Raw genomic sequence first — 26,254 nt, 5'->3', positions numbered from 1 at the left:
CTTATACATATTTTAAAAAATAGTATTGTTTTGTTATGGAGCTTTCTATTTTCTATATAAATAATGTTACATATTAATTGTTCCGTTGGAATGAGTGTGCTTATTCATATTTCATTTTCCATTGTTGCTATCATGCTATCTTTATGACACTTTATGACAATTACTACTTTGTAATGTGAAATGCTTGCAATTTTTTACGTAAATCCCAGAAAATCAACGTTTTTGTTTTATCTTTCGAATAACACAAACAATATAAATGAACGTTTCTTTTTGTTCATCTGTTTCAAAATATATTTCTTATTTAAGAATGTTGTTTCGAATATAATAATACACAATATCAACTTTTTGTCAACTTCAAATTGAACTAGGTCAAATATTTATGGTGATAAAAATTCGATCAATTATACCTTAGGTGAAGGATTACAGTCTAAAAAACAGCAAGAGAAATACGAGCACGTAAAATTACGTGTTCTTATTCGATTTTATTATGGTCTAACCTCAGGCAACGTGCCACGTGACGTGCCAAATTGCCTCAGTGTGCTTTATAAAATAAGTATTAAACAATTAAATACAAATATTTCATCATTTGCCCAATATTTGCGACTACCAATATTGGTTGGTCTGGACTAAAACATGCATAGAGTGGATGTATTAATTTTGATAATTGTTTTAATCTTATAGGTTTCCTACTGACCTATTTTTCTATGCACAATGGATATCCATTAAAGCCCAAGAAATGACTTTAGAATATTAAAACTAAATATACTTATATAGCAGTGGCAGAGGGAACCTAGGACACTTGTGTTAAGACATTTCGTTCCCGATCAAGACATTTTCATTGCCCATTTTCCGCCAAATTATTGAGGTTTTGTGTGTTGAGTGGCAGAACTAAACGCCGCGCTTTTCTCGTTAGTTGTTACAGTCATTTCCTGAACGGGGGAGTAAAAATATGAAATATAATTTATTTAATAAATCTACTATGGACATTATATCCATAAAATTTTGTTTGTTTGTTATAATCGAAATTTAAGTAACCGTCGAAGCGGTTCCATAAAGGGATATCTTACAAAAATTGCTGAAACCTGACCGACTTGGGTACCTTCAAAAACGCGTCAATCTCCACCTTAAAGGCCGGCAACGCACCTGTAACTCCTCTGGTGTTGCAGGACGTCGTGGGGTGGACGTCGGTCATTAATAACCATGATGTGACCACCCGTACGCTCGTTTGCCTTGTCCTCTTTCTATAAAAAAAAACTAGAACAGACGATCACGAGCCATATTAACATGTTAGGACATAGTACTTTATAATTTAAGCGCTTGTAAGTTATTATTCTTTGGTATCGAGGTACTTAACACGCCACTTAACACTCAACACTATACCTAAAATTCGGCTAAAAGTGGAGAACGGAGTGTCATAACACTAGGATCCCATGTTCTCGACATCGGTGCATGTTTTTGAAGTTAAACATATAAGGATATTTCTTTCTATATAATGACGAAGTTTAAAAAAAGATTATTTAGAATTTTATTTTTTTTTAATTTTAGGTGCTTAAATTATTATTATATTATTATTTTAATTTATTAAAAAGTTGTGTTGCGATCGGATATACTATTAATTTATATTGCGTACAAATTTGTTGCTGCCTTCTATTTAAGCTTGGCGATTTTGTATCTTTTTAAAATGTTTATTTTTATTTCTGTCTTGTTGCATTTTCATATTAATTAATGTCTCATCATGACAATACAGTTTTCAACAATATTAACATTGTACAATACTTTGCATTGTGAAATGTTCTTAAAAAATATTTATTTTAAGTATAGTAACTATTTAAGCTTTCAACATTTATATGCCTGTTTTCGTTGAATATCGAGGCGCCTTGCTAAATTTGAAGGCAATATCACTTAGAATCACATTTGCCATTTAAAACATGGAAAAATTATGGCTAAAATATTCTTATTTATATTATTTGTTTTAGTTAATAAAATAACGTTTTAAATGTTGTTAAAGAAATATATATACATTTCTAATCATGTCAGGATTAAAATTTGATTTAAAGATATAAAGATAATTCGTGTCTCACAACCTATCTTTTATTGCTATTTTTCGTGAAGCTTCACGTTGTATACAGCATGTAGCAGTGGAGGAAGAGGCAGTCTAATGTTAAGATACTCCGCTCCCCACTTTCCACCGAACTCTGGAGGCATTGCGTGTTGAGTAGCAGAACTTAACGCCGCACTAAGCCTCGTTACCAGAGCGATGATGAAAATATTAAATATTTTACCGAATCGAACCCACAACCTGTTGCGTTTACAGTCACACTCTTGTGCCTCAAATCTGTATATAATTTGCTATTGCGTTTTACAATGTTCATTTATTGTTTTTTTGAAATTATAACAATATGGATATCGGGCCTTCTTCCCTTGACAAAGTTGTCATATATATATAACTAAAAAAGTTGTAAATAAGCGGAAGTAACCTTTATGATACACATAACACAGAATTTGTATTTTTACAAATGTAGAGTAAATAGATTTAGATTATTCACGTTTTGTCGGTCAATTAAATGTTTTTATACTTGCCATTGAGAGGAATTGCGATACTTCTTATTCCGGTCCAATAATTTATTCCATCAAGATAAGTTAATATTAACATTATAATGGTTTAAATAAATGGCAATGTGAGCTTGGCGCTTTGGAGTGAGTGTCTAACTGTACATGATATACTGTTCTAATCTCACTAAAGGAATGTTGATGTTTTTTTTTAGGCAGATGGGAACCTAGTGTTTAGACGCTCAGTTGTTCCCCACTTTGCGTGTTGGGACTTTGAGACCAGATAGAAAAAATGAAAATATAAATAAATAAATAATATTTTTTTTCCCCGAGTAGGAATCGAAGTCTATATGTAGATAATGTAGGTAGCTAGTTGAGTAGAATATTATGTAGTTCTTTTTATGTTATATGACGCAATTATAAACGACAATAATTAAAAGTAATATTATCATTGAAAGACTTTGTGTATTTTTGTTTTCCGAACCCAATGACGGTTGAAGCTCATTTGTAAAACGCTCCACACTCGTCCCTAGTATAAAAAGTCATTAAAAAGCAATTTTTCACATATTGTTCCATGTTTTTTTTCTTTGTGAATGTGTAATTTGCATGGATAATTTTCAAGGTTTTGTTAAATATGTAATGAAAACTAAGAAAATAAATAAACTAATATAAAATCGAAAGGTCACCCACTCATCACGAAATCTCAGAAACCGCATGTGCTAGGAATCTGAAATTTTGCATAGGAGTTACTTAAAGGACGTAGGTGCTCGTTAAGACGGGAATTTGCAATATTCGACTTCTAAGGGTTGTTTTTGGGGTTGAAAGTTAGTATGAAACTTAGTTACTACAAATGCTAGGAGGCTTTGCATGGACGTCACTTATAGGCCATAGGTACTCATGGAGGCAGAAATTAATAATAACGTAGTTCACGCAGGCAAAGCCGCGGGCGGGCCGCTAGTAATTTATACTTATTAAGTTATATCGGTTTAATTCAATTTGATTTGATTTCCCATTCGGGGATATTAAATATTTAATATTTTCATTTTGTCGCTTTGGTGTCGAGGCAAAGCGCGGCGTTGGGTTCCGCCACTCAATATGTACTGACTCTAGAGTTCGGCGGAAAGTGGACAGCGGATTGTTAATACTAACGTCTCGGTCTCTACACACCTCTTTCACATCGACTGTCATCATCATCAACCTCTTCGTACATGCTCCCCGTGGGGCCCTCGTGATGTTTTACGAGACCTTCCTTTAGTATATTTGTATCTTACACAGTGTGTTTGTAAACATTGAATTAAAGTACACAAAGCGGCAGTACAAAGGTAGTCTCCAGTAAATAATAATTATTAGAGTCTTATTATGGTAGGTATGTAAACATGTGGGCGCGTTCCGTTCCAACGCGTTCTAGAATGCTTCATAATAATAAAATATAAAAACATAATATGGAACTAACTTATTTACTATTTGAATTACATAATACACTGTCAATGTTGATAATTACTTATATTGCCGCCGCGAGTTAGTGGCGCAGTGTGAATTATTCGCTATAAATATCATAATCATTGAGGCCGTCGTGACGCAGTGGCAAAGGTGCGTGTAAACGCTAGGTTTGTGGGTTTGATATCCACTCGGAGAATGCCTTAAAAATTGGCTGGAAAAAAAATGTGTCTACCCTCCTATATGCGGTCCGAGATTCTGCGTGAAGCTGAAACAAAAATGTCATTTTAGAATTCTAATTCCAACAATTTGAAAATTCCATTCAATTTTAAGTGGTCCTATATTTGAATAAAAGAGTTAATTGTAATAAAATAGCGAGGCAAAAGGAAAAAATAGCTACTCGAGTATTGTAAATAATTGAATCATTTGTACAAATATTTTTACACAATTATATAAACTACTTAAAAATAATTAATAAAAAAAAACTATGCTGCTCTTAACACAGAACACTGATCGTGTAGGGAAAAAGTAAATTAAATAGATGTTTTACAGGATTTTAGAGGACTAGCGTTTATCCACGACTTCGTTCACGGCGTCTTGAATTTTCTTTTTGAAATCCCAGATGGCTTAGTATATATACAATCTCCGTTATCATTATTTAATGCAAATATATACTTCTTTGTAAAAACTAAATACATAAGTAAGTATACTTTAAAAAAGAATATCGATTAAACAAACTTTAATATTATATACATATAAACATAATATCTACACTTGTATATGTATACATAATTTCATAATGATCGGTTAAATACTTTACACGTGAAAACATACTAAACAAACAAACTCACTTTTGGTTATAGAATATTAAGTATAAGGATTATTCTTCACTTAAACTATAATACGATGATTATTATTACAATTAGTCGTAGTCGTAGTTGTGACTGTAACGCGACAATTGTGGGTTCGATCCCCACTCGTGTAAGTGAGATATTTATTTATGTTTATATTTCCTTGTCTTCGGTCTAAAAGGCAACGCTGCTGGCAACGCTGGTGTCGAGGCAAAGCGTGGCGTTGAGTTCTGCCACTCAATACGCAATGCCTCCAGAATTCGGTAGAAAGTGGGGAATGGAGTGTCTTAACACTACGTTCCCTCTGTCCACCCTACTGTGTGTGGAATACAGCGTGAAGCTGATTATTATAATTAAAATTAGATAAAATTAGTCACCCCGAAGCAAATCTATAAATAAGTTAATTTATTACTGTTTATCTTATAGCTAGCGACATACACCCACTATCGCTCTGATACACGGATTCGCCCGCTCGAATACGATAATATATTTAATAAATAAAATCACGAAAGCATCCTTTGTTTTTTATGTATGTAGCGGCTATATTAATGAAAATTTTAATACCTTTATACATTATTGTAACATTCATTACATTTTTGATTATTTTAAAAATAATAAGTGACATTTCTGTTCATATGTTAACTTTTTACGCGTATGATCATCCAGATGAAACACACAACAAAATGGTTGCCACAACTGACAGGACATTTTAAGTCTGTGATATCTTCTAAAGAATATTTTAGTTGATATACTTTAAATTGCAATTTTGGCAATGCAATACATATCTGACTTATTTTATTGTATTGTATTGTTTAAAATAGTTTCGTATATATAGCTCTTTATTGTAATTTACAAAACATTAAAATGGTTACTGTAGATTATCCTTAGGAGATCGAGATATGCTATCGCTGGTTTTTTTTTAGAATGAGTAATGTATGCTTATTATGCTTATTTATTAACATAAATAAGCGTAAACTGCTTAAGCTTAAACAGCGCACGCAAATTCGCTTCTGTTGTCGGTCTTAGTGTGATATAAAAGCCTTCATCGATAAATGGAACAACACAAAAATAATTTCTCAAATCGAACCAGTAGTTGAGATTAGCTCGTTAAATCAAAAAAAAAAACCCCTTCCCATTTATTATACTAGTAATGATAAAGATATGTTCTGTATAACATAAAATTAATATTTACTTTAAGTTGACGTAATGTTCTTTTTGCGACTTAGCTACGAGTTTCTAGAAAGTTACACGATTTATCTGTTTTATAGCATTCATTGTTTAGTGAATATTATACATATACTATACATATGTATATCATGAAGAAGAGATACACAGAATGGCAGGTCCTAGCGAGGATGTCAGGGTAGAATGAAGAAGAACGTGCTCAGCTGGTTTGGGCACGTCAAACGAATGAGTGACGAAAGAATGGCAAAAAATATCTATGTTGGATAAGTGAGCGGTAAGAGAGGTAGTGGGACACCTCGGTTGACCTTCGTAAACACAGTATCAAAGATACTGGAAGAAGGTCACGTAAAAAGCATGAGGGGGTAGAGGACATGTCTGAAGAGGTTGATGACAGTGGAGGAGGCAAAAGAGGTATGTAGAGACCGTAGCGTTTGGCGCTCCTTTCTCTCTGATTACCCCGCTGGGGACAAAGCGTGAAGCTGTGTTGTTTTTGTTGTTATATATATATCAAAATATAAATAACAAATTAAATACATAAAATATCACACAAAACTTACGTTTTCTATTAAAATGAGTAGATTGCGTACCTATTTTATAATTTTGTATGTTTATTTTAGCCACAAGAAGTTTTCAGTTTGAGCCATTACTTGCTATTTTACCTATATCTTAAAATGTCTTGGAAAAATAATCGTAATTAAGTGCTACGGTATGATAATTTGATAATCAATATGATAGTGTTGCTTCTTCTATATTAAATTATAGAAATATACGCAATGCACGATACGGAAGCAAGACGTAAATTAACATCACAGAAGAATCAAAGTAGAGAGAGAGTATTAAACAAGTTTTCTAGACTTTCACCGTCTCAGTAATAGGTATTTTGAACGCGTTCTCATTAACTTAAATAGCGAAACTACACGATCTAACGTACATTACATTTTAGATACTTTGTGGTGTTATATAACAATCGTCAATAGCTAGCTAGTCTAGCTAAGACTTGCGTTTAGAGGAAGTTGTTACGTTTGAATGACATTAAAGTTTTGTTGCAAGTTGACTGATGGGATTTTAGTTAGTAATACTAATAGAAATTGCTATTTCTGGAGTACCTACAATTAAAATATTAAAACAATAATTCATTATTTTTTAAAAGATAGACTGTAACGCGACGATTGTGGGTTCGATCGCCACTCGAGGAAGTGAAAATTTATTTATTTTTATATTTCCATTTCGTCGCTCTGGTGTCGAGGCAAAGCGCGGCGTTAAGTTCTGCCATTCAACACGCAAGCCTTCAGAGTTTGGCAGAATGTATCATTTTAGTGCTATACAGTATTATTAACATAGGCTACAAAATGAACGTCAACGCGGTTTTCCTTTACATTTGACATTGACAACCTTCGTTCAAACTTCAAGCGACGCCCACGTTCTACAGTCCTTGTTTATTATAGATCCGTCGGTCGAACTACTTGTATATTATTTACCTCCATGTCACCATATTTACATACATCTACGGTGTAATTGTAGGACACGTTGATAATAATCGGTCTTATTGCGCGAGCGCATGCCGTCGTGAGTCATGAGCGAGCGTTTTGCGCACAATGCCGTCGGAACAGTCCAGTCGCGTCGCGGCATACTTAGAGGACATACATACCACTTAAGTCACGCATTTGCGCCAAAGAGAATTTGCTATTTACGAGGAACTAATGCTTTTGTGAATTAAAATATTACTGTGACCAACTGTGATACACTCGAGTGAAGATGACTGCTGTGAAGAAAGCGTTGGCCATGCGTCAGTTGGATTCTATGTTTGGGACTATGACCTTAGAGGGAGAGGGCCGTCACTCCCCATTAGTCAGCTCGACGATCGAACTCGATCCACATTGCGACGTCCACGGTCGGTGCAGCACGCCGTACAGGTCCTCTCTCTACTTGCACAGTAGGGAATCGACGCCGTATCGGGAGTGTATTTCTCCTACAAACGGTCTCATCATCAGGTCTGTATGCTACAGTAAAAACAAAAATTGCGCCACAAAAAATATATTTCCTAACAATAACTATGACAGCAGGCGTAGGGGTTCGCTGGGCCTATCGGGATCGCCTGCACGAGACATGGAACATCCATCGTCGTTTCCCAGTATTCTTCGTAGAGATCGACAAAGCCCTTGTCAGACTCCCCCAAGACGAGATACGCCGAGTCCGACCCATAGATATGGTTCAAAGAGACACTCTATGGGCTCCTTCCCCAACCTCTCCCGCAGCAATATTGTCAACTATAACAGACGCGACTCGGTGAACAGCACGGGAGTTAGAGATATGAAAAGAGATTACGTGGGCTCTATGAATTCTTTATCAAGAAAAAGTTCAATTGACACAAAAAAGTCATCCTCGGACTCTTTGGACAACTGGCACATCGGGTGGGATCTTGACCGGCACAACTCGAACTCCTCACTGGCGCATGACGACCGGCTGTCGTGCGGACACAATAAGGTAACTGTTTTGAACAGTAGCGCACTGTTTTATGTGTCATCGTAACAGCATCTCCTTGATGATCTTAGACTTTGTGACAAACATCAACCCATGTTTGATACATGTAAATGTATAATGCACTAACAAATATAATATGTGATGTGATGTGATGAGGTCATACTTTTGAGTCGTGATTTTATTCAGTCATATTTCACACATTTTTATTGATTTAAATGGTATGCTTTTGAATATAAAAACAGTTAAGGCAATTTATCGTAGACTATTGACTGCCGCCATTCGTGGCACAGGAGCACAGGCTTGTGGATTCGATTTCCTTTAGAGGAAATAAATATTTAATATATTCATTTCTTCACTCTGGTGTCGAGGTAGAGCAATGCATTCCTCTACTCAACAAACGATGCCTCCAGAATAAAATCGGTGTAAAGTGGAGATCAGAGTGTCTTGTCGTGTCTTACTGGGCTACCTCTGCCACTGCCTACCCACTCTTATTCGTGATATAGAGTAAAGCTGAAAAAAAAATACATTCAATTGACTCATATTTTTGTATTGTTATATCTTCTAGTATACACGACAAGTTATAATTAAGCAACGTGATTAGTGCGTCGGCTTATGGATAATTGTTTTCAGCAATTAGCAGTAGCACCGTTGTAATGATCGGCTTTTTTTACACCGTTATATAGTTAACTAGCGTTACGATAGGAACTTACGTATTAGTGTTGGATATATAAGCCAGCTTTGTCTGTACTCCAGCACGCGATACAAATATACGTAATTACTTCTTATAACTTTTAACAAGCAGAGCAGAATGCATTCGGTAATTAGTAAACTCCAAGGCACTGCTATTAATACGAACAATATGCGTAAGAAACTATGATGTCCTATTATTATACTATTATTTCTGGGACGATTAATAAAATATTGTGTTTCTTTTTTTTTGAGTAGAATAATTTACGATTCTAAAATATATAAATTATTGTTAAATTGCCTTTGAAATAAATTGATATAATTAAAAGAGATGATAATTTTAATTGTTATAATTATTATCACAAAGTAAGTTATTTGAAAGTGGAATAATTTTGTAAGTCGGTTATTGTACAAGATCGAAATGGAATGTCTTCGCTAGGTCACTATAGTTGGCTGTCTCGACGCGGTCCGACACCACCAAATATGGACACGTCGACTAGCACTAAATCATGTCAATATTTACATCTTTACACTGTCAGACACCGATGTCGGATAGCCGAAAAATGTACGATACCATATATAGTTGTTGCCAATTTTGAGCCTAAATTGCTTGTTATTTTGAAACATTACTTACATATTTTATTGTCGCCTTTTTCATTTTGAACTTGGTTATTAAAACATTTTAATGACATACTACTTACATTCAGGAAAAAAAATACAAGGTCGACATTGCGTTGGTGATAAAATTTTATTTGTAATATGTGAAAACTATAATTAACACGTTATTAATTTTACGAATACACCTAAAGAAACAATATTTTGTCCAAGAAATTCATTAACTTTAAAAATACCGTTTAAATAATCACAATTTAGTTTTTACTGAAAGTAAAATAAATATTTTCCAAATATAAACGTATTTATTTTATAGACATATAAAAATGTACCTTTTATAATTTTAAATAACAGAAAAATTTATAGGTACAAAGATTAATATAAAGATATCGGTCTAATATATTCCGACGCATCTTCAACTCTTTTAGGTAAATACTGTTTCACATGTGCGTCATTGCCATAAGGCCCTGTCATGTTGTGTTAAGTAAGGTTAATTAGTCATTTATATTTCACTTTTAATGTAAGGACTCTTATGGCTCTCAGTTAAAACCTTGACCGATAAACCTGTTTTTGAATAACAACAATATGATAATCGTTGTAATAATAATGTTATTATAGACAAACGTACGGACCGACTTATTTAATGTAAAAACACATAGTGTGCTCAATTATTTCCAACGTCAAAGCTACAAGAAAAAACCTTTTTGCCACCGAGGTCTACATACTGTTATCGGTTTTTAATACGGCGAATTCATAAAAAAAGTATTGCTACATATTGCCCTCAGCCCCTATAGGCATGCAAACTAGGGTGAGGAAATAAAGAGAAATCTGCGGACATTACGCATGGATATTTATGCATGTGTATCCAGCTGAAGCAGAAGCAAACAAGTTCGTATCCGTAAAAGTATTTTGTTCTTGAAATGAGTGAATCTAATGCAGGCACATATTATTTTATTATAATTTGGCATATATGTTTTTCTTTTAATATATATATTTTATTTTATCATTCTCGTAATGTAAACAATAAAATATTATAAGCTGCGTAATCAGCATATTTATTTCAATTACAATATCTGAGCAATGAACATCTGTATTAATAAAATTATTCAGTTCAAGTATATAAGTAATTACTATCACAGTTTTATTGGATAAATTGCTGTTGACGGTATATACAAACAAAATATATAAATACGAATTATGTTAATTGCTGTTATTGCAAACGGTTTACTTTGTTTGCATGTAATTTACTCGTAATATGATAATTTAATAAGGGAAACCTTATTATACACGCCAATTAGAAACTTAACGGCAAAGTTTTGAATAATTTATAATATTTCTCTATTTGAAATATTTTAAATATATTTTTGAAGTTTCAATTTTAAGAATTTATAGAAAGTCTTTAATATACACTTGTTACAGCTTTAAAAGATTGACTTTTAAATATTGAAGTAGAACTTAGCGATCTATATTAAAAACATTGCGATTTAACAATCGATGAGTGAAGTTTGTTGTGAGTCTTAAGTTTGACCTGATGTTGACTCCACTTTAACCAATAGAATGTAATAGACCGAAGAAACAAAGCAATTGACCTGAACATTACAGTCTAGTACTTGAAAGTAACATGCCCAGTTATTTCATGAAGTATATGTAACGTACAAAATGCAAGAGCCCAAATATACGATGTATAAATGTATGAAATTTGTTAGTTAAAATAATAAGTAAAATATAAAATTAAATAAAAAGTTTCATAGTTTCAACAGAGGTGATTGTTATAAATTATTTATCGATTGTAAAATATTTTATATATATTTTTTAAAAACCGGTCAGTGTTCATTGTTGATAGTAGTTTCCTGATCGAATAAGAGCTTGAGATAACGCTTAGATGTCCAACACGTATAAAATGGATTGATGGTCTGTTGTTTTCGAACAGTACTTGTCAATTACCTTAAACAGTTCACAACGGGACGTCAATGAAATGTCTCAGAGAAAGCCGCAAACATGCTCAACTAAGTGGAGAACAATGCCATATAGCACATTTTTACTTTCTTCGACTCACCCTTTCGTAGCAGGTAGTTAAAAATTTTATTAAGAATTTTATTATTAGTTGGCAAAATTATTTCTCTTTCATTTTATTCTTATGCTTGGATCTCAATCAAAATACATTACGATGGTATTATAAATATTCTGTTCTGCTTGTAATATGGATTCGATCATTCCATTTATCTGTCAATGACCTGTACATTCGGATTCTGTAGATACTTAAATTGAAACACATTAGTTATACTTTTTTATAATTAGTATTTAAAAACAAAAAATATTTCTAAAGACGGGTAACGGAAAACAAAAAAATATATTACATTTTTGCTACAGAAATGAATGGCAAACGATTCATTAACAATTTTTTTTCACAATAATGGTATTCATCAGCTGTATTCGGCGTACTCATGTCAATATTTTTACTGAATTCTATGTATGGGGTTTTTCGTCGTGACTCATTTGTATGAAGTCATACATATATTGTATGTTTCCAACTGTTGTGGCTGTTTGCGCGTAACTGGGCTATTTTTACGCTATACAATCAATTTTGATATGAAATATGTTGACATAATATACGAACACACACACATAAAGTTTTAGTGTCTAGAAAAATGTGAGCTCTTTAATTTGTAGGGTTCCGCCCAAAATGAAAAACGAAACCCTGTAGGATCATTTTGCTGTCCGTCTGTCCGTCTTTCAAGACTATTTATTTAGATATAGGCTACAGATATAAAGCTGCAATTAAAATCATATAATTAACGCAATCAAAAGATATGTAATGCATAATGTGACAATTTATGGGTATTGCATATAAAACTCATCACAAACTTATATTTTTATTTAATTTCATACAAAAAAGAGTGCATACGGGCGTATATATGGGCAAACTTAAGTTGTCCACCATATAAAAAAAATATAGTAATTGATATATCTCTATTATAAAAAAATGACAGTTCAGTATGTACCCTAGTCATGTAAATACTAAAAGGAACTAACGACAATTACCCATTTATTTTTTATGTCATGTAACAATTTGTTGGCTTTGTTGTTCTCACCTGGTGTCTTCATATATTTACTTTCTTTCTTTATATTTTAATTACTATTTTATATTTACTATGAACATATATTATTTACACCTACATCATACATCTATGTAAACATTTTTATTATAAGTTTAATCGTATGGTTTATTAGGGTTTATGCTCGTTAAGTTAAATTATAATCCTCTTTGTTTTTTAATAAATTATTATATATCTGTGAATGTCACACACACACACTGTGAATGTTGCACAGCGAGTGTGTAACGTCAGAAAAACTCTATCTTGCGTATTTTAGTTTGATAATATAGGATATAATTAATTAACTAACTCTGTAGAGTTAGATTTAAAGAAATGTATTTTTGATTATTTGGTCGTTTCTAATCTTCCTAGTCAAATTACCTTCACGAAAGTGGTTTTAATTACAAGTGTAAAAATAAACGCGATGACAGTTGAGTATATCTAATAAATAGTTCGGAAACGTCTAATTCACAAGTTTCAAGAACGCATCTTAAGCTGCAAACTATTACTTACTAGTATTGCAATATGTGAGAACTTTAGTACCAATTTGAAGTTTGAGAAATTTCAAGTATGTACTATAGGACACCCTCAAAGTGTCTTGAGTGATAATGTGAGTGTGATAGTTCGGTGGAACTAATGCCTTGTAGGAAACTTACCGTTGTTCGTCACCTTGTACTTGTTAATTGCTATTATGAGAAAATTTGAATAGAATATGATGTTAGCTATCTAGGAATGTGGTGTCAGGAGATAACGCGATAAACAAAGTGCTTTTATACTATGACTAAATTATATACAGTCATAGTTAAAGACAACAGGACTTTTAGCGTTTATTGTACGAATATTATAATATTTAGTTAGGATATGACGTGAGAAGACGGTAAATTCCAACTCCTTGGGGAACTGTGTCAGGTCTGCGGGGATTGCTTTTGCTATACAAATAAATCTACTTCGTAATTACATTATCACTGCCATCACGCATAAAAGTGGATACGTCAAAGTAATAAAATATATATCTAAAAAATACATTTGTAGCTCCGTCCTAAGGGGAGACCTCGGTTGACCTTCGAAAACACAGTATCAAAGATACTGCAGAAAGATCATGTATTAAGCAGGAGGACCCGGAGGGCATGTATGAAGATGTTGATGACTGTAGACGAGGCGAAAGACGTATGTAGAGACCGTAGCGTTTGGCGTTCCGTTCTCTCTGACTACCCCGCTAGGGACAAAGGGTGAAGTTAAGTTAAATAAAAAAATACATTATGGAGCATGTTTACTTTATAATAACCCAGATTTAAAGTCAGTCAGTCAGTCATGTTTGTTTTGTACCTAGCCCAGTACATGCTACTAATTACTGATTCATTTTTATCGCGTAGGATGATATAAGTTTGTGATGAGTTTATGTCATAAACTTGTTTTTAATATGATGGTCCATATATGGGCCAGCCTTGGGTTCCATTACGTATATGGCGGTTAATTAAGTGTTTGAGTTTTCCAGCATTATCTTAAGACGAGTGGGCGCCCGCGCAACGTTTTTGTGATTTATAGTGGTTGTCTCAGTTTTAATTTATTGTGTTTATATTTTTATGTAGTCAGTTGTTATTATAAATTACACTATTGATAATTTACTTCAATTATATTTTATCGTAAACTTCATTACTATTTAACATGATAATAGTGAGTTCGAAGGTAGTTTGGTTATTTACGTAGTTTTGGTTACTTAATAATTTGTTTGACACCTTTGCTTTTCAGGTGAAAGTTCGTCAAGCATGATCTTTCGAAAACTTATAATTTGTAACAATTCGTGCAGATAAAATCAATTACCACCACGCAACTTCGTTTTGAGTAATAATTGTTACGAAAACTTATGTTGTTACAATAATACATATGTATCGATGAATATTTCCATGTTTGTGCAATTGCAATTGGTTTATGATTTGTAATAAAACTTAGGAGCAATTTTTTTTTCAGATCCATTAATATTAATCATATAACTTACTGCCTGTACAGGAAAAAAATGTTACAAAGTTAGATTACCATAATGCCAACACGAAGTCTTTAACTAGAAAGTATCTAATAGTCTACATTCTTCATTAATAAATATTTTATTTAATTAAGTAGTGTATACAACAATTTTTATAGGTAATAAATATCGAAGTTTAACGACATTAACAAAGAGATATCTGAGCGCTTGGCAAGCGTTCTGACCGCGCGGGCTACCCCTTTCACTTGTTAACTCCAAACGGATCGAGCGGAACGTGCGCGTGCGCCTTTCTCCATGTTTCCATCTCTGTCTAATCCGTGGCGCGCACAGGTGGTGGGCCCGTGCACGCCGCGCGCGCTTCTCGCCACCAGTAGCTCTGAACCCTCGGCGACATCCGCACTCGCGCGGATCTCTTCCGATATGAAGTCGAAACCGGCACATTATGTTGACGCGCCGTTCAGACCGTGGCCCCCGCTTTCCCGCCCGCAACCCAACTTTTACTTTCGTCCGCCCGATCCGATAGATGCGAGGAACTTTAAAACTTCCTCATCCAAAGGTTCCACCTATTCGGATTTCTCGGGACTAAGTGCGTACAGCAATAAATCGAGGGATTACTATTTCCTGTCACCCAGCTATAGATCTGCGGGTGCGCCGACTCCGAGTAATCACGCCGACCTATACCTGAACAGAGAGAGGCCGAGGCAGATTCGTAACCCGAACGCTTCGCCCGCTTGCCCCTGCAGCCGATCTCGATCGCTCGAGGACGTCCGCACCGAAGTTGTCACCGAATGGGAGGACGACGACGAAAATGGAAACAGAATAGTAGCACCCGCCACTAAGTTTAACAGAGCTGCGTACAAAGCAAACACATCGTTTGAGAAACAGAGCTTCCTCACGCGGCATTCCATGGAAAATCTGATAGACAGATCACCACAAGTGCCTCCACCCAAACGCATCAGTGCCTTTCAGGTAATTGAACAACTTTCTACAGAGACGGTGGACTCGATGTGAGGTGATTTATTTACGCAATTGCATTCCTCTCTTATAGCCCAACGAGATGTCCGCGGTTCCGTGTTAATTTGTCCGTGTTTTATGTATCTGTGCTACTTGATGTATGTATTTATGCGTACTTTCTAAGCCACCTATATTTACGTGGTCATCAGATTGCCGAAGCGAAGATTATTTTGGCGATGCCTATGCGAATGATATGTTCGAAGTGGTTATTATCAAGTAGGAAACGATAGTTGTCAAGCTCCGTTCGGCACCGGTGAAGCGCGACCTTCCTGCGCGTGCGCCTGCCGTGTAACGGATGTTCCACAAACAAACACTGGTCACGTCCAAACTCACTATTACTTAACACCTAAGCTAGTTTTTTTTTAATATAGTTACCTAATGTATTGCAATGCGAGTGTGAATTTTATTGTGTACTCGGTCCAGTTGTACTGGCTTTTTTTTTCGTGTAATCGTGATGTAACCCCAAATAATTGTCCATATACGCGTTTCGTGCAATTGAATTTATAATGAGTAATAACTTTTACTTTGCTCAATTCAATGCTTATAATGCGTTTTAATGAGTTGTATAGCAATGCGATTATAACTTGTAATAGGTAATATAAATAATTCCTGTCTTAATCTATTTTTAAAGTTCATGAAATGTTTTTATTGCATGATACATATGTGTCACTTTGCAATAGTTTCTTTAAAATCTTATTGACATAATATAATTTACACAACCTTACAAACAAACAGATATATACATAATATTTGAATTAATAATAATGTTGATATAATATGTTTATATAAGCGATGTAAGTTTTTGTGAGATTATGAAATAGATATTTACATAAATATACTTTAGGCTTTTATCAAGTAAACAGAGAAAGCTGAGTGATACATTGCTCCTTTCTCTCCTTTTCATAGGAAATATTATTCGGAATACATACATATTTATCAAATAAATTTGTATTCTGAATATTTATTATAATTTTTATGTAATATGATTACGATTATAAGAAAAAAACATCTTAATCAATAGGTAAAAAGAAAGCGCTTTTGCGTAACATATTCGAAATCAGTGTCAGGTGTGAGGCTTTCTATACAAAGTTCCAACTACATAATATCGTGTGAGGAAACGGTTTTTTCCGCTTTTAACCTCTTTTTGACGTTTATATATAATTATTTTAATATATTTCTTAAATATTATTACTTTAGCCCATGAGTCAAAAAAAATAATCATTCTGTAATATTATTTTGAATCAAATATAGTAATTACAAGTTTAGTCAATTCACCGTACATTGTACCTACCTTATATGACCATGGTAAATATATATATTTTTGATTAAAAACTTGAAGACAGATGGAAATTGTTGGGAGAGTGATAAAACACTTCGTTCGAAATATTCCATGTTGAGTGGGGGGGATTCGAGGCCGCGCGTTGTCTTGTTTATGACCAAAGCGAGGAAATGAAAATAGTTAATTTCTTAGAGTGAGAATCGAACCCATCCAAGTTGTGTACAGGGTACAAAATAACTAAACTCACTTTGAGCATCATTAACCATGCTTATAAGTCTCTTTCTTTCTGGGTTATTTTTTATTTCATTTACTTTTTCCATCGAAATACATACAGCGTATGATAAGTAAAACCCAACTCAGGTTTGTTTATATTTTAGAAATTATTTAGACGTATTTGATTTTATAATTACTATGAAAATATATTTTTAAATAATTTTCATATTGTTAATATTATTCTAAAAACTAATCAAAATATAGTACGAAAATGTAATTTTATGAAAGAGTTGGTACTAAAACATACACAGTATGTGCATTACAAAGCACTGTTGTCACTGTACGAGCCAAACAATGTGTGCACTTTCTAATTCGAATCCTCAGAGCGTGTCGGGCGCATCATGACTAAAGGGAAATTAGTCAATTATTTGTTGTTAACACGCTTCCGTGTCACGTCGGTTTAATTATTCGGTTTGTTTTATTGGTATTTAATGCGAGATATTCTAGTGGTCTGCGTTTTTGTATATACTTTATTTAAAGTATTTTTAAAACGGAGTCTATATATATATTTAAAATTGTTAATATTTATTTAAATTTATAGTTTTATTTCTTCGGTCTCATGTAGAGTAAGAATATTACTACTTAGACAACATTTTTATCTACGTATGGGTAAACAAATGGTCTTGTACTAAACCAAGAAAATTTAGAAGAAAAATATTAACAAAGATGATTTATGTGCAAAATCATATATATATTATTGTAAATTTAAGCCATATTTTTAGAATTTACACACTTGACAAAGAATATATTATGTTTTGTTAGTAAAATTTACGGAATACTTTAAGGTACCTTTTTAATAGCACCAATAATAAGGCACATTTAATAGTATTATCTACAGCAATATCTTTAACTTAGTTATTTGGGTGTAGCTTGAAAGATAAACGAGAAACATGCCTCTGTGACTGACCTAGGGCAAGACAAGTTGACTGCAGGTGTGTTTAGTACATATTCAAACCGGTACTAAGATCTTGACCACTTTCAATATTGCATTACAATGACTGACATGTCGATTAAGTCACTTAGTCGTGAATTTGGTCCCTATCTAAAATATTTGAAATTATCAGTTTCATTCTTAGAAAATATTTTAGAGTTATTCGTTGAAGGTCGTCGTGGCGTTATGAGATGGACGGTCTAATTAAAAATGGTTGTGGGTTCGATATCCACTCGGGGGAATGATAAACCGTGACGCTAGAAAAGAAGCAAAATTAATTAAATGTTAAATTATAGTAGAAAATTATAACAAGTCTCAAAATGTCTGACAAGTAGATTCTCTCCCAGAAAAAAATAGATTGAATGACGTCGGAAACTTCTTATAAAAGACAAAAATGCAATATTCTGCTAAGTAAGCAAGTGTACTTGTTTGAAGGAAAAATGCATAAAGCTTTTATTGAATGTGGCCCTGAACTAAAATGTATAAAATATTTAACGAATGTCTTACTTAAAATATTTAATATTATTTATATTTTATATTATTGCTTATTTCGTGGCAGTTCTTCTATTTAATATGTTTCATATTTTATTATTAATATAAATATTTGCGATTTTTCACTTTGGATACTTTACCGTAGAGACCACCAAGATTTTAAAATAAGGTGTTGTAAAGTAAAAATCGCAAATGTTTTATTGCTGTTATGATATACTAATGTACTAAAACTATTTTTTGAAAAGTGTATATAGTCGTAAACTATCCTTGTTAGTAGTTCAAAACATAAAAAAAAAGGAATTTGCAATTTTCACTTTCGATACTCTCTCTACCTAAGAACCGTCGATTTATACCTAAACAAACAATATAGTTCAAGTAAAATTAGCATTTTTTAAATATTTTATATGTGAAGTTAATAGCTCTATATAAAAAGTAAAAACAGCCTTAACTAATAATCTATTACTTCTTGAAAAGATAAAAAAAATCCTATTATTTACAGTCTTAACAAATAAATTTTCTCGTATTTAACATCACTCAAATGCCATATATACCCTAGCAAGTAATATTTGCCTACTCATGCCGTTTTAAGAGAATTTTCAATATGATTGCTTTGACCGTTCGGTATTTGACTATGGGATATTGAATATTAAGTTTACTTTCATACATATTTAGACTCCCACTATATTTATTGTAATTGATACATAGAAGTTCGATATTTCATTTTCTTTCTTGGTATCTAACATTATGAAGAGCTATTTTTAATATCATATAAAATCCAATAGCTGGCCCATGTTAGATTTTTTACATACTTTTATTAGGTTCAGCTGTCACTACTTGTAACTTATTATGTACAAAATTTAAGAATTACTAAAATTTAAGTATAATTATTAAATTGATTTTTTTTATCATTCTAAAGAATATAATTATAGAGCTGGCAATTATACTTAGATTATATGACAATACTATTAATTTGTTATCATTTTGCTGGTATGTTGATGAAGCGCAAAAGTCAGACGAAACTCGTTGGTAACGGAGTCTTAACGTTCGAAATGATAACTAGAGAGTGGTACTCAAAGAGTCTTTTTAATTTTAAACCATCCCTCCATCAGCCTTTCATAGTCCACTGCTGGATTAACTTTATTATCAAGGTGTAATAAATAATAGATTCATTACCTTGTTTTACACTGATCTAGACATATCCTAAGTACGTATAGCAAGTTCTCTTTAGAGTTATATCGTTCTATATCGTTATACTTCAAAGGTAAGATTTTACTCAACCAGTTGCTAGTAATTATATACACATGATTGCATCTTCTTCATAGATAAATGTAGTGGTAATGACTAGTATAATTGAAATATTTTCTCACGTTTTTACTTATTGAAGCTAAAATACTATCTTCACATACGTACCTATATTAGATTTTGTATTACTTGAAGTACCTACATATATTTTATTAAACATATTAATTAATAAGGCAAAGATTTTAATTAAAGCAACAAATAAATTATTAGATTTTCCAATTAAAAGCCTTGGGGACCTTGGTGCTTGGACTATCATTATTTGCCTTTATTGATCTACAATAGAAGAATGTAAACTGTCATCTTATTTTACATACATACATATACGAGTATGTATTGTACCATTGTATAGTGAACCAATAAATATTGTTGTTTTAAAATACGAACCAACTATTGTAAGCATATCTGTGGAATCGAATCTAAGGATTCCTATGCTAGACTCGACTATCTATTTCGCCAATTTATACTTGCAATATATTTACATTTCACCTTATAATTAAATATCATAGTGGGTGTATAGAGGATTCAGGTCGCTTGGTTTGCGGTTCATATATTTAACGGTTCGCTTAGCATTCACATTTTTATATAATTTATGTGTATATCTATTCGCCGTGACCAATGCACGCAAAACTATATATATATATACTAGCGGCCCGCTCGCGGTTTCACTCGCGTGAACTATGTTATTATTAATTTCTGTCTCCATGACTACGTCCTAGTGACGTCTATGCAAAATTTGAGACTCGTAGCATTTGTAGTAACGAAGTTTCATACAAACTTTCGACCCCAAAAACAACCCCTTAGAAGTCGAATATTGCAAATTTCCGTCTTAGCGAGCACCTACGACCTATAAGTAACTCCTATTCAAAATTTCAGATTCCTTGTAGTTTTTGAGATTTCGTGATGAGTGAGTGACCTTTCGATTTTATATATATAGATATACATACAATCATATATTTAATATATATGGAAATATCAACAGACACCAAAACAATTTGAATTATTTTCTCACTAACGCAGCGAAAAATATCACACTACTATAAATACACAGTCAAATTAAATTGAAATAGTAATTCAAGCGTCAAGTATAATATTAGCTTACATTTTCAAAGCAATTCCAATTAATATCAGCTCTAACAGCTAGCTATAGGTAAAAAAAAACTGTATAAAGTTACAGGAGTATGTCTGTTGTACGTACAACGAAAGAGGTACACAGTTGCCAAGTTAACATATTATTATTCACGTGGATCGTTACGTTTGTGTAGATTTTATCACTGCAAATAAATACAGAGAACATTATAATGAGCGAAAAAGAGAAATATCGTCACGCAATAAGATTATCACGTGTGTTAGATATGTTGGAGATTGCAACTTAAATAACCGTGAAAAAAGAAAAGCATACTCATACTATTCTGGATATTATTTTTATAATAATATTCTTAGAATTCAACGGATTTTAAGCCATGCCAATAATAAATAGGTAGGTACTCGTGTCTGATGAAATATCTGTTTTGATTGACGTTATATAAGGATATGATGTAGTGTATTGCATAAGAGTAGTTTAACATGGTTAGGATAGAGTTAAAATTGCTTTTTTAAGAAAAAAAAAATGTTTCTAAAAAAGTATTTTTCTTTCCTGTATGTGGAATAACTGAAATATAAAAAAAAGTTAATTGGTAATTCATTTTCTAATTATACTTAATAATAACCTCTTCCTTTCGAAATAGATGCTTGCTTATTTAATTTTACATCCTTTTAATAATACAGACGTTACGACAATCCTTAATTCCATTGATTAAGAGCACTGTCACAGATTGAGCTTCATAATTTTCAAGTAGACTTGTTCTGCACTCAACATGCGAATTAAAATATAACAATTAAAAATTTAATAATATATACGACAAACGAATGAATAAATATTTTCATCTATAGATAAAATCACTTTTAATAATAAAAAAATATTTACAGATAATTTACAGTATAATTATTTAACTTTAATGATTATTATTCACCAAATTTTAAATATCTCTGAAAACAACTATTTTTAAGGAAAAATACACTACTTTATTTATCCAAAATATTAAAAATACTAATAATATATTTAATTACAGACACCAAATCGGAATGGGGGTCAGAATACACCCCTATCTGCCCCAACGGTACCGGAAGTGAACGGATCCAGGCCAACGTTTAAGCCAGTCACAGTGTTGGAAGACTTACAGGCCGTAAGATGCGCTGAGTTCCATCCCAACGGAAAATTGTACGCTGTTGGATCTAATACGAAGACTTTAAGGATATGCACATACCCCAAGATTGACGATGTTAAGTGAGTACATTATAAGTATATAGTTCAAAATTATAATTTAGGCCAGTCGTCGCGCAGGAACGAAGTATGACTAGGGAAGTAAGCACGACAGGCTTTTGGGTGACCCCCTAGAGCAAATGTAATATTTAAGACTTTAATTTCTTCACTCTGATGTCGAAGCAAAGTGCGGCATTGAGTTGAGAATTTGGCTAAAAATGGGGAACGAAGTTTCTTAACATTAGGTTCATTCTGCCTACGCATCGGTGTGCGGGTTACAGCGTGTCACTAAAAAAAACATTTATACATATATGTTTTTGTACGAAAAAAATACTAAAATTATTATTAAATGGAGAACGGAGAGTGTCTTACCTCTAGTTTCCCTCCGTCTATCCTGCTGTTTGCTTGATACAGCATGAAACTGATAACTTTTTATTGATCTTTAAAAGTTATCATATGATAATAGTCGCTGTTTTACGCTGATCATATTGTAGGACGCAACGATAGTATTAAAACACTTTATTTAAAAGAGTCAACTATTATATACTACCATTCGCAGAGTTTATAAATATTAAATATGGCCTATTAAGTTATATTAATCTATGTACGTTCTTTGTTTGAAACTCGTTTTTCATTTCGTCATTTGACGCAACAGAGTTCCGCAAGTTTTGTGTCGCCTTGATAAGCGTGGCCATGAATTATAAAAGTATCCTTTCTCCATACATACGAGTACATCACTGATATAATAATAAATAATTAATGATTACTCGTTACCTACCAGTCTTATAATAGTGATGTAACGGTGATAAAGGGAACCTCGGTTGTTTTTTGATATTCAGTTAAATATATGAGGGCTCCATCTCTATTCGAGGGGAATTAATGATTATTTATTAATATTTTCATTTTTTCGTTCTGGCATCAAGGCAAAAGCGTGGCATTGACTTTGGTCATGCAACACGCAATTCCACAAAAAAAATCGGCTGAAACTGGGGAATGGAGCGCATTAACACTGTGTTCCCTCTGCCTACCCTGCTGTGTGCGGGATACAGAGTGAAGCTGATTTATTTTATTTTTTATTTATATTACGTTATACTGGTTGGTGTCGTGACTGTCGCCCTGCATGACCCACAAGTCATAAATTATGTCTTGTTTCAAAACAAAAATGTCAGCTATAAAAATGGCAACAATTTCTACAGGCTTACACGTACATCGTGATTTATATTTAAGATACTTATGCAACTATATTGCAACGTAACAAGGCTGTGATATTTTAATACCGGTAAAAAGGTCACTTCTTGGCTCATCAATTTAAAATACATGTAAATTTGTTGTATCTCGTCGTTTAAGTAACTGGTAATTTCACTATTCACTTTATATTTTGCTGGTTCTTACAAAATATTTTTTGATTACTTATACGTATATTACATATAGTTTTTTTTATGATGCTATAATAATTTAATTTTTTATAAGTATCAAAGAGATATATTTACGAAATACATATGGCAATTTCACATATGTATATGTTTGTTTCAATAAAAAAAATCCAAAATAAAATAAATCCATTAAAAAAATAATAGAATTTATTCATTTTATTAGGAATAATTGAATGTCATTTTTTTTAAAGAATTGCGTTATTTGCACTAAAAGTAAAAATATGTTTATGCGTCGTTTAATATACGTGCAAATGCATCTTGAAGTTATATTTTACCGTTACGCTGCTTTCCACACAAGTTTACCACTGGCACTCGCTACTCATGCCTTTATAATAATCTAAAACATATATAATAGTGAAAATAATATTGTAGTTTTTATGTATCTATATATATAAAATCGAAAGGTCACTCACTCATCACGAAATCTCAGAAACTGCATGTGCTAGGAATCTCAAATTTTGCATAGGAGTTACTTATAGGATGTAGGTGCTCGCTAAGACGGGAATTTGCAATATTCGACTTCTAAGAGGCTGTTTTTGGGGTTGAAAGTTTGTATGAAACTTCGTTACTACAAATGCTAGGAGTCTCAAATTTTGCATGGACGTCACTTATAGGACGTAGGTACTCATGGAGACAGAAATTAATAATAATGTAGTTCACGCAGGCGAAGCCGCTGGCGGGCCGCTAGTATTTGTATATAAATAAAATTAGGATAAATACACCCATTATATAATTAGGCCAGTCGAGGCGCAGGTGCACAATTGTGTGACTGTAAACGCGACAGGTTGTGGGTTCGATCCCCACTCGATAAAATTGAACATTTAATATTTTCATATCTTCGCTCTGGTGGCAAAGCGCGGAGTTGAGTTCTACCACTCAACACGCAATCACTCCAGAATACCGGGGAAAGCTCCAAGCGGGATACAGCGTGAAGCTGTTTTTTTTAAATAAATAAACGCAAAATACCCTGTTTGGAGCTTTTAATTTTCATATAACGTATGTTCATATTACTATGATCAAATAATTCATGTTTACATTGATGTTAATATCATGTCAACGACCTATAGATTTATTTATGCACGAGTCGTTTGTTATACAAAATAGGATCGAGTGACTTTGCTTACTCAACGCCTACAATGACAGGAAAGTGGGCATATACAACTAGAGATAGGCGAGAAAATAATTTGCATAATTATTTAGTTCACAATAATAAATACGGTATTCTAAATTCAAAATCTAATAATGATTGTTAATAATAATGAGAATTGATAGTGATTTTAGTGAAAACAATCTAATTATAGTGCAAAATTTTAGTTATTATTTTGTCTCTAAAATTATTTAGTGTTCATATCATTTCATTAGCAATCAATGCGTCTATATGGTAACTTGATAAGAGAAGGTTAACTTTTTGCTTTATGTATGTACATACCTAACTTACAATACTTAGTATGTAAGTTTATATTGATAAAAACACTTTAAAATTTTAGGGTATCTTCAAAAAAATTAATTTAAAAATCAATTTTTAATCCTTTGTAATAAATTAAGTATTCCAATCTTATTCAAGTCTAATTCATACCAACCAATACTCTGTTATTCACATTGTCTACAACGAGTATAAACTTAATGTGTTTAACTTTCTCTACGAGCCACTTTTATACAAATGTTATAAGTATGTATATATAAAGTTGGTGTGAGATGACATGCCGTTTCGTTTATAATATATTGAAATTATCAGATATTTTAAAGTAAAAGTCCAATTGAACAAAACCTATTTCATTTGTCATAGTGACTTTTTGATTATTTTAGTTACGATATGAAGCAACAATAATGATGACATTACCTATCATAAAACAATTTATGAGAATTGGTACACGTCGTTGCCTTGTAAATAATTTACTAATCGTCTAATCTAACATATTTTTACATCACCTACCTATGATTACAGCGATAACATTTTTCTATTATAAATTCTATTCGACACTGTATTTTATATCTTTAAAATAATAATTTATTATAAATGTTTGCACTATTATCTTTTGGCGTTTGATATGTAAAATTATTAGGTAAATTTTTCTTAACAAAATGGTTATAAATTAACAGTGGTAAACATATTCTCATATTCTCGTGATTCGTTTAATAGAAAACACACTGAAGTTTCCGCTGTCTAAAACTAAATGTCTTAGCTCATATAAAAAGTGGAGCGTGAACTAATAATTTACTATTTCTTTTTTTTAGTATTAATTCTTCTCTTATATACGTATCGTATACAGGGTGGAAGAGGCAGCGCTTCTTTTATTGAAACTGCATAAAGGGTAATATATTTCAAACTCACACCTAAGAAATTAATTAAGG

The 26,254-nt window shown here is 32.6% G+C and overlaps 1 protein-coding gene across 2 annotated transcripts in view; it reads left to right on the top strand.

The window, feature by feature from the left end:
* The window catches only part of LOC146527231 (WD repeat-containing protein 47), a 45,000-nt gene that overhangs the window by 4,950 nt on the left and 13,796 nt on the right, over nucleotides 1-26,254 (top strand). For both annotated transcript variants that reach the window (XM_085206754.1, XM_085206753.1), the window contains exon 5: nucleotides 22,279-22,493. In XM_085206754.1, coding sequence (XP_085062880.1) covers nucleotides 22,279-22,493 — 215 coding nt within the window. The remainder of the gene's footprint in view (nucleotides 1-22,278; nucleotides 22,494-26,254) is intronic.

This window comes from Heliconius melpomene, chromosome 21, assembly GCF_056956725.1.
Source record: "Heliconius melpomene rosina isolate 202511_hmr_F chromosome 21, ASM5695672v1, whole genome shotgun sequence".
NCBI lineage: Eukaryota > Metazoa > Arthropoda > Insecta > Lepidoptera > Nymphalidae > Heliconius > Heliconius melpomene.
The sequence above is the reverse complement of the archived record's forward strand: the minus strand, read 5'-3'. Positions and strand labels throughout refer to the sequence as shown.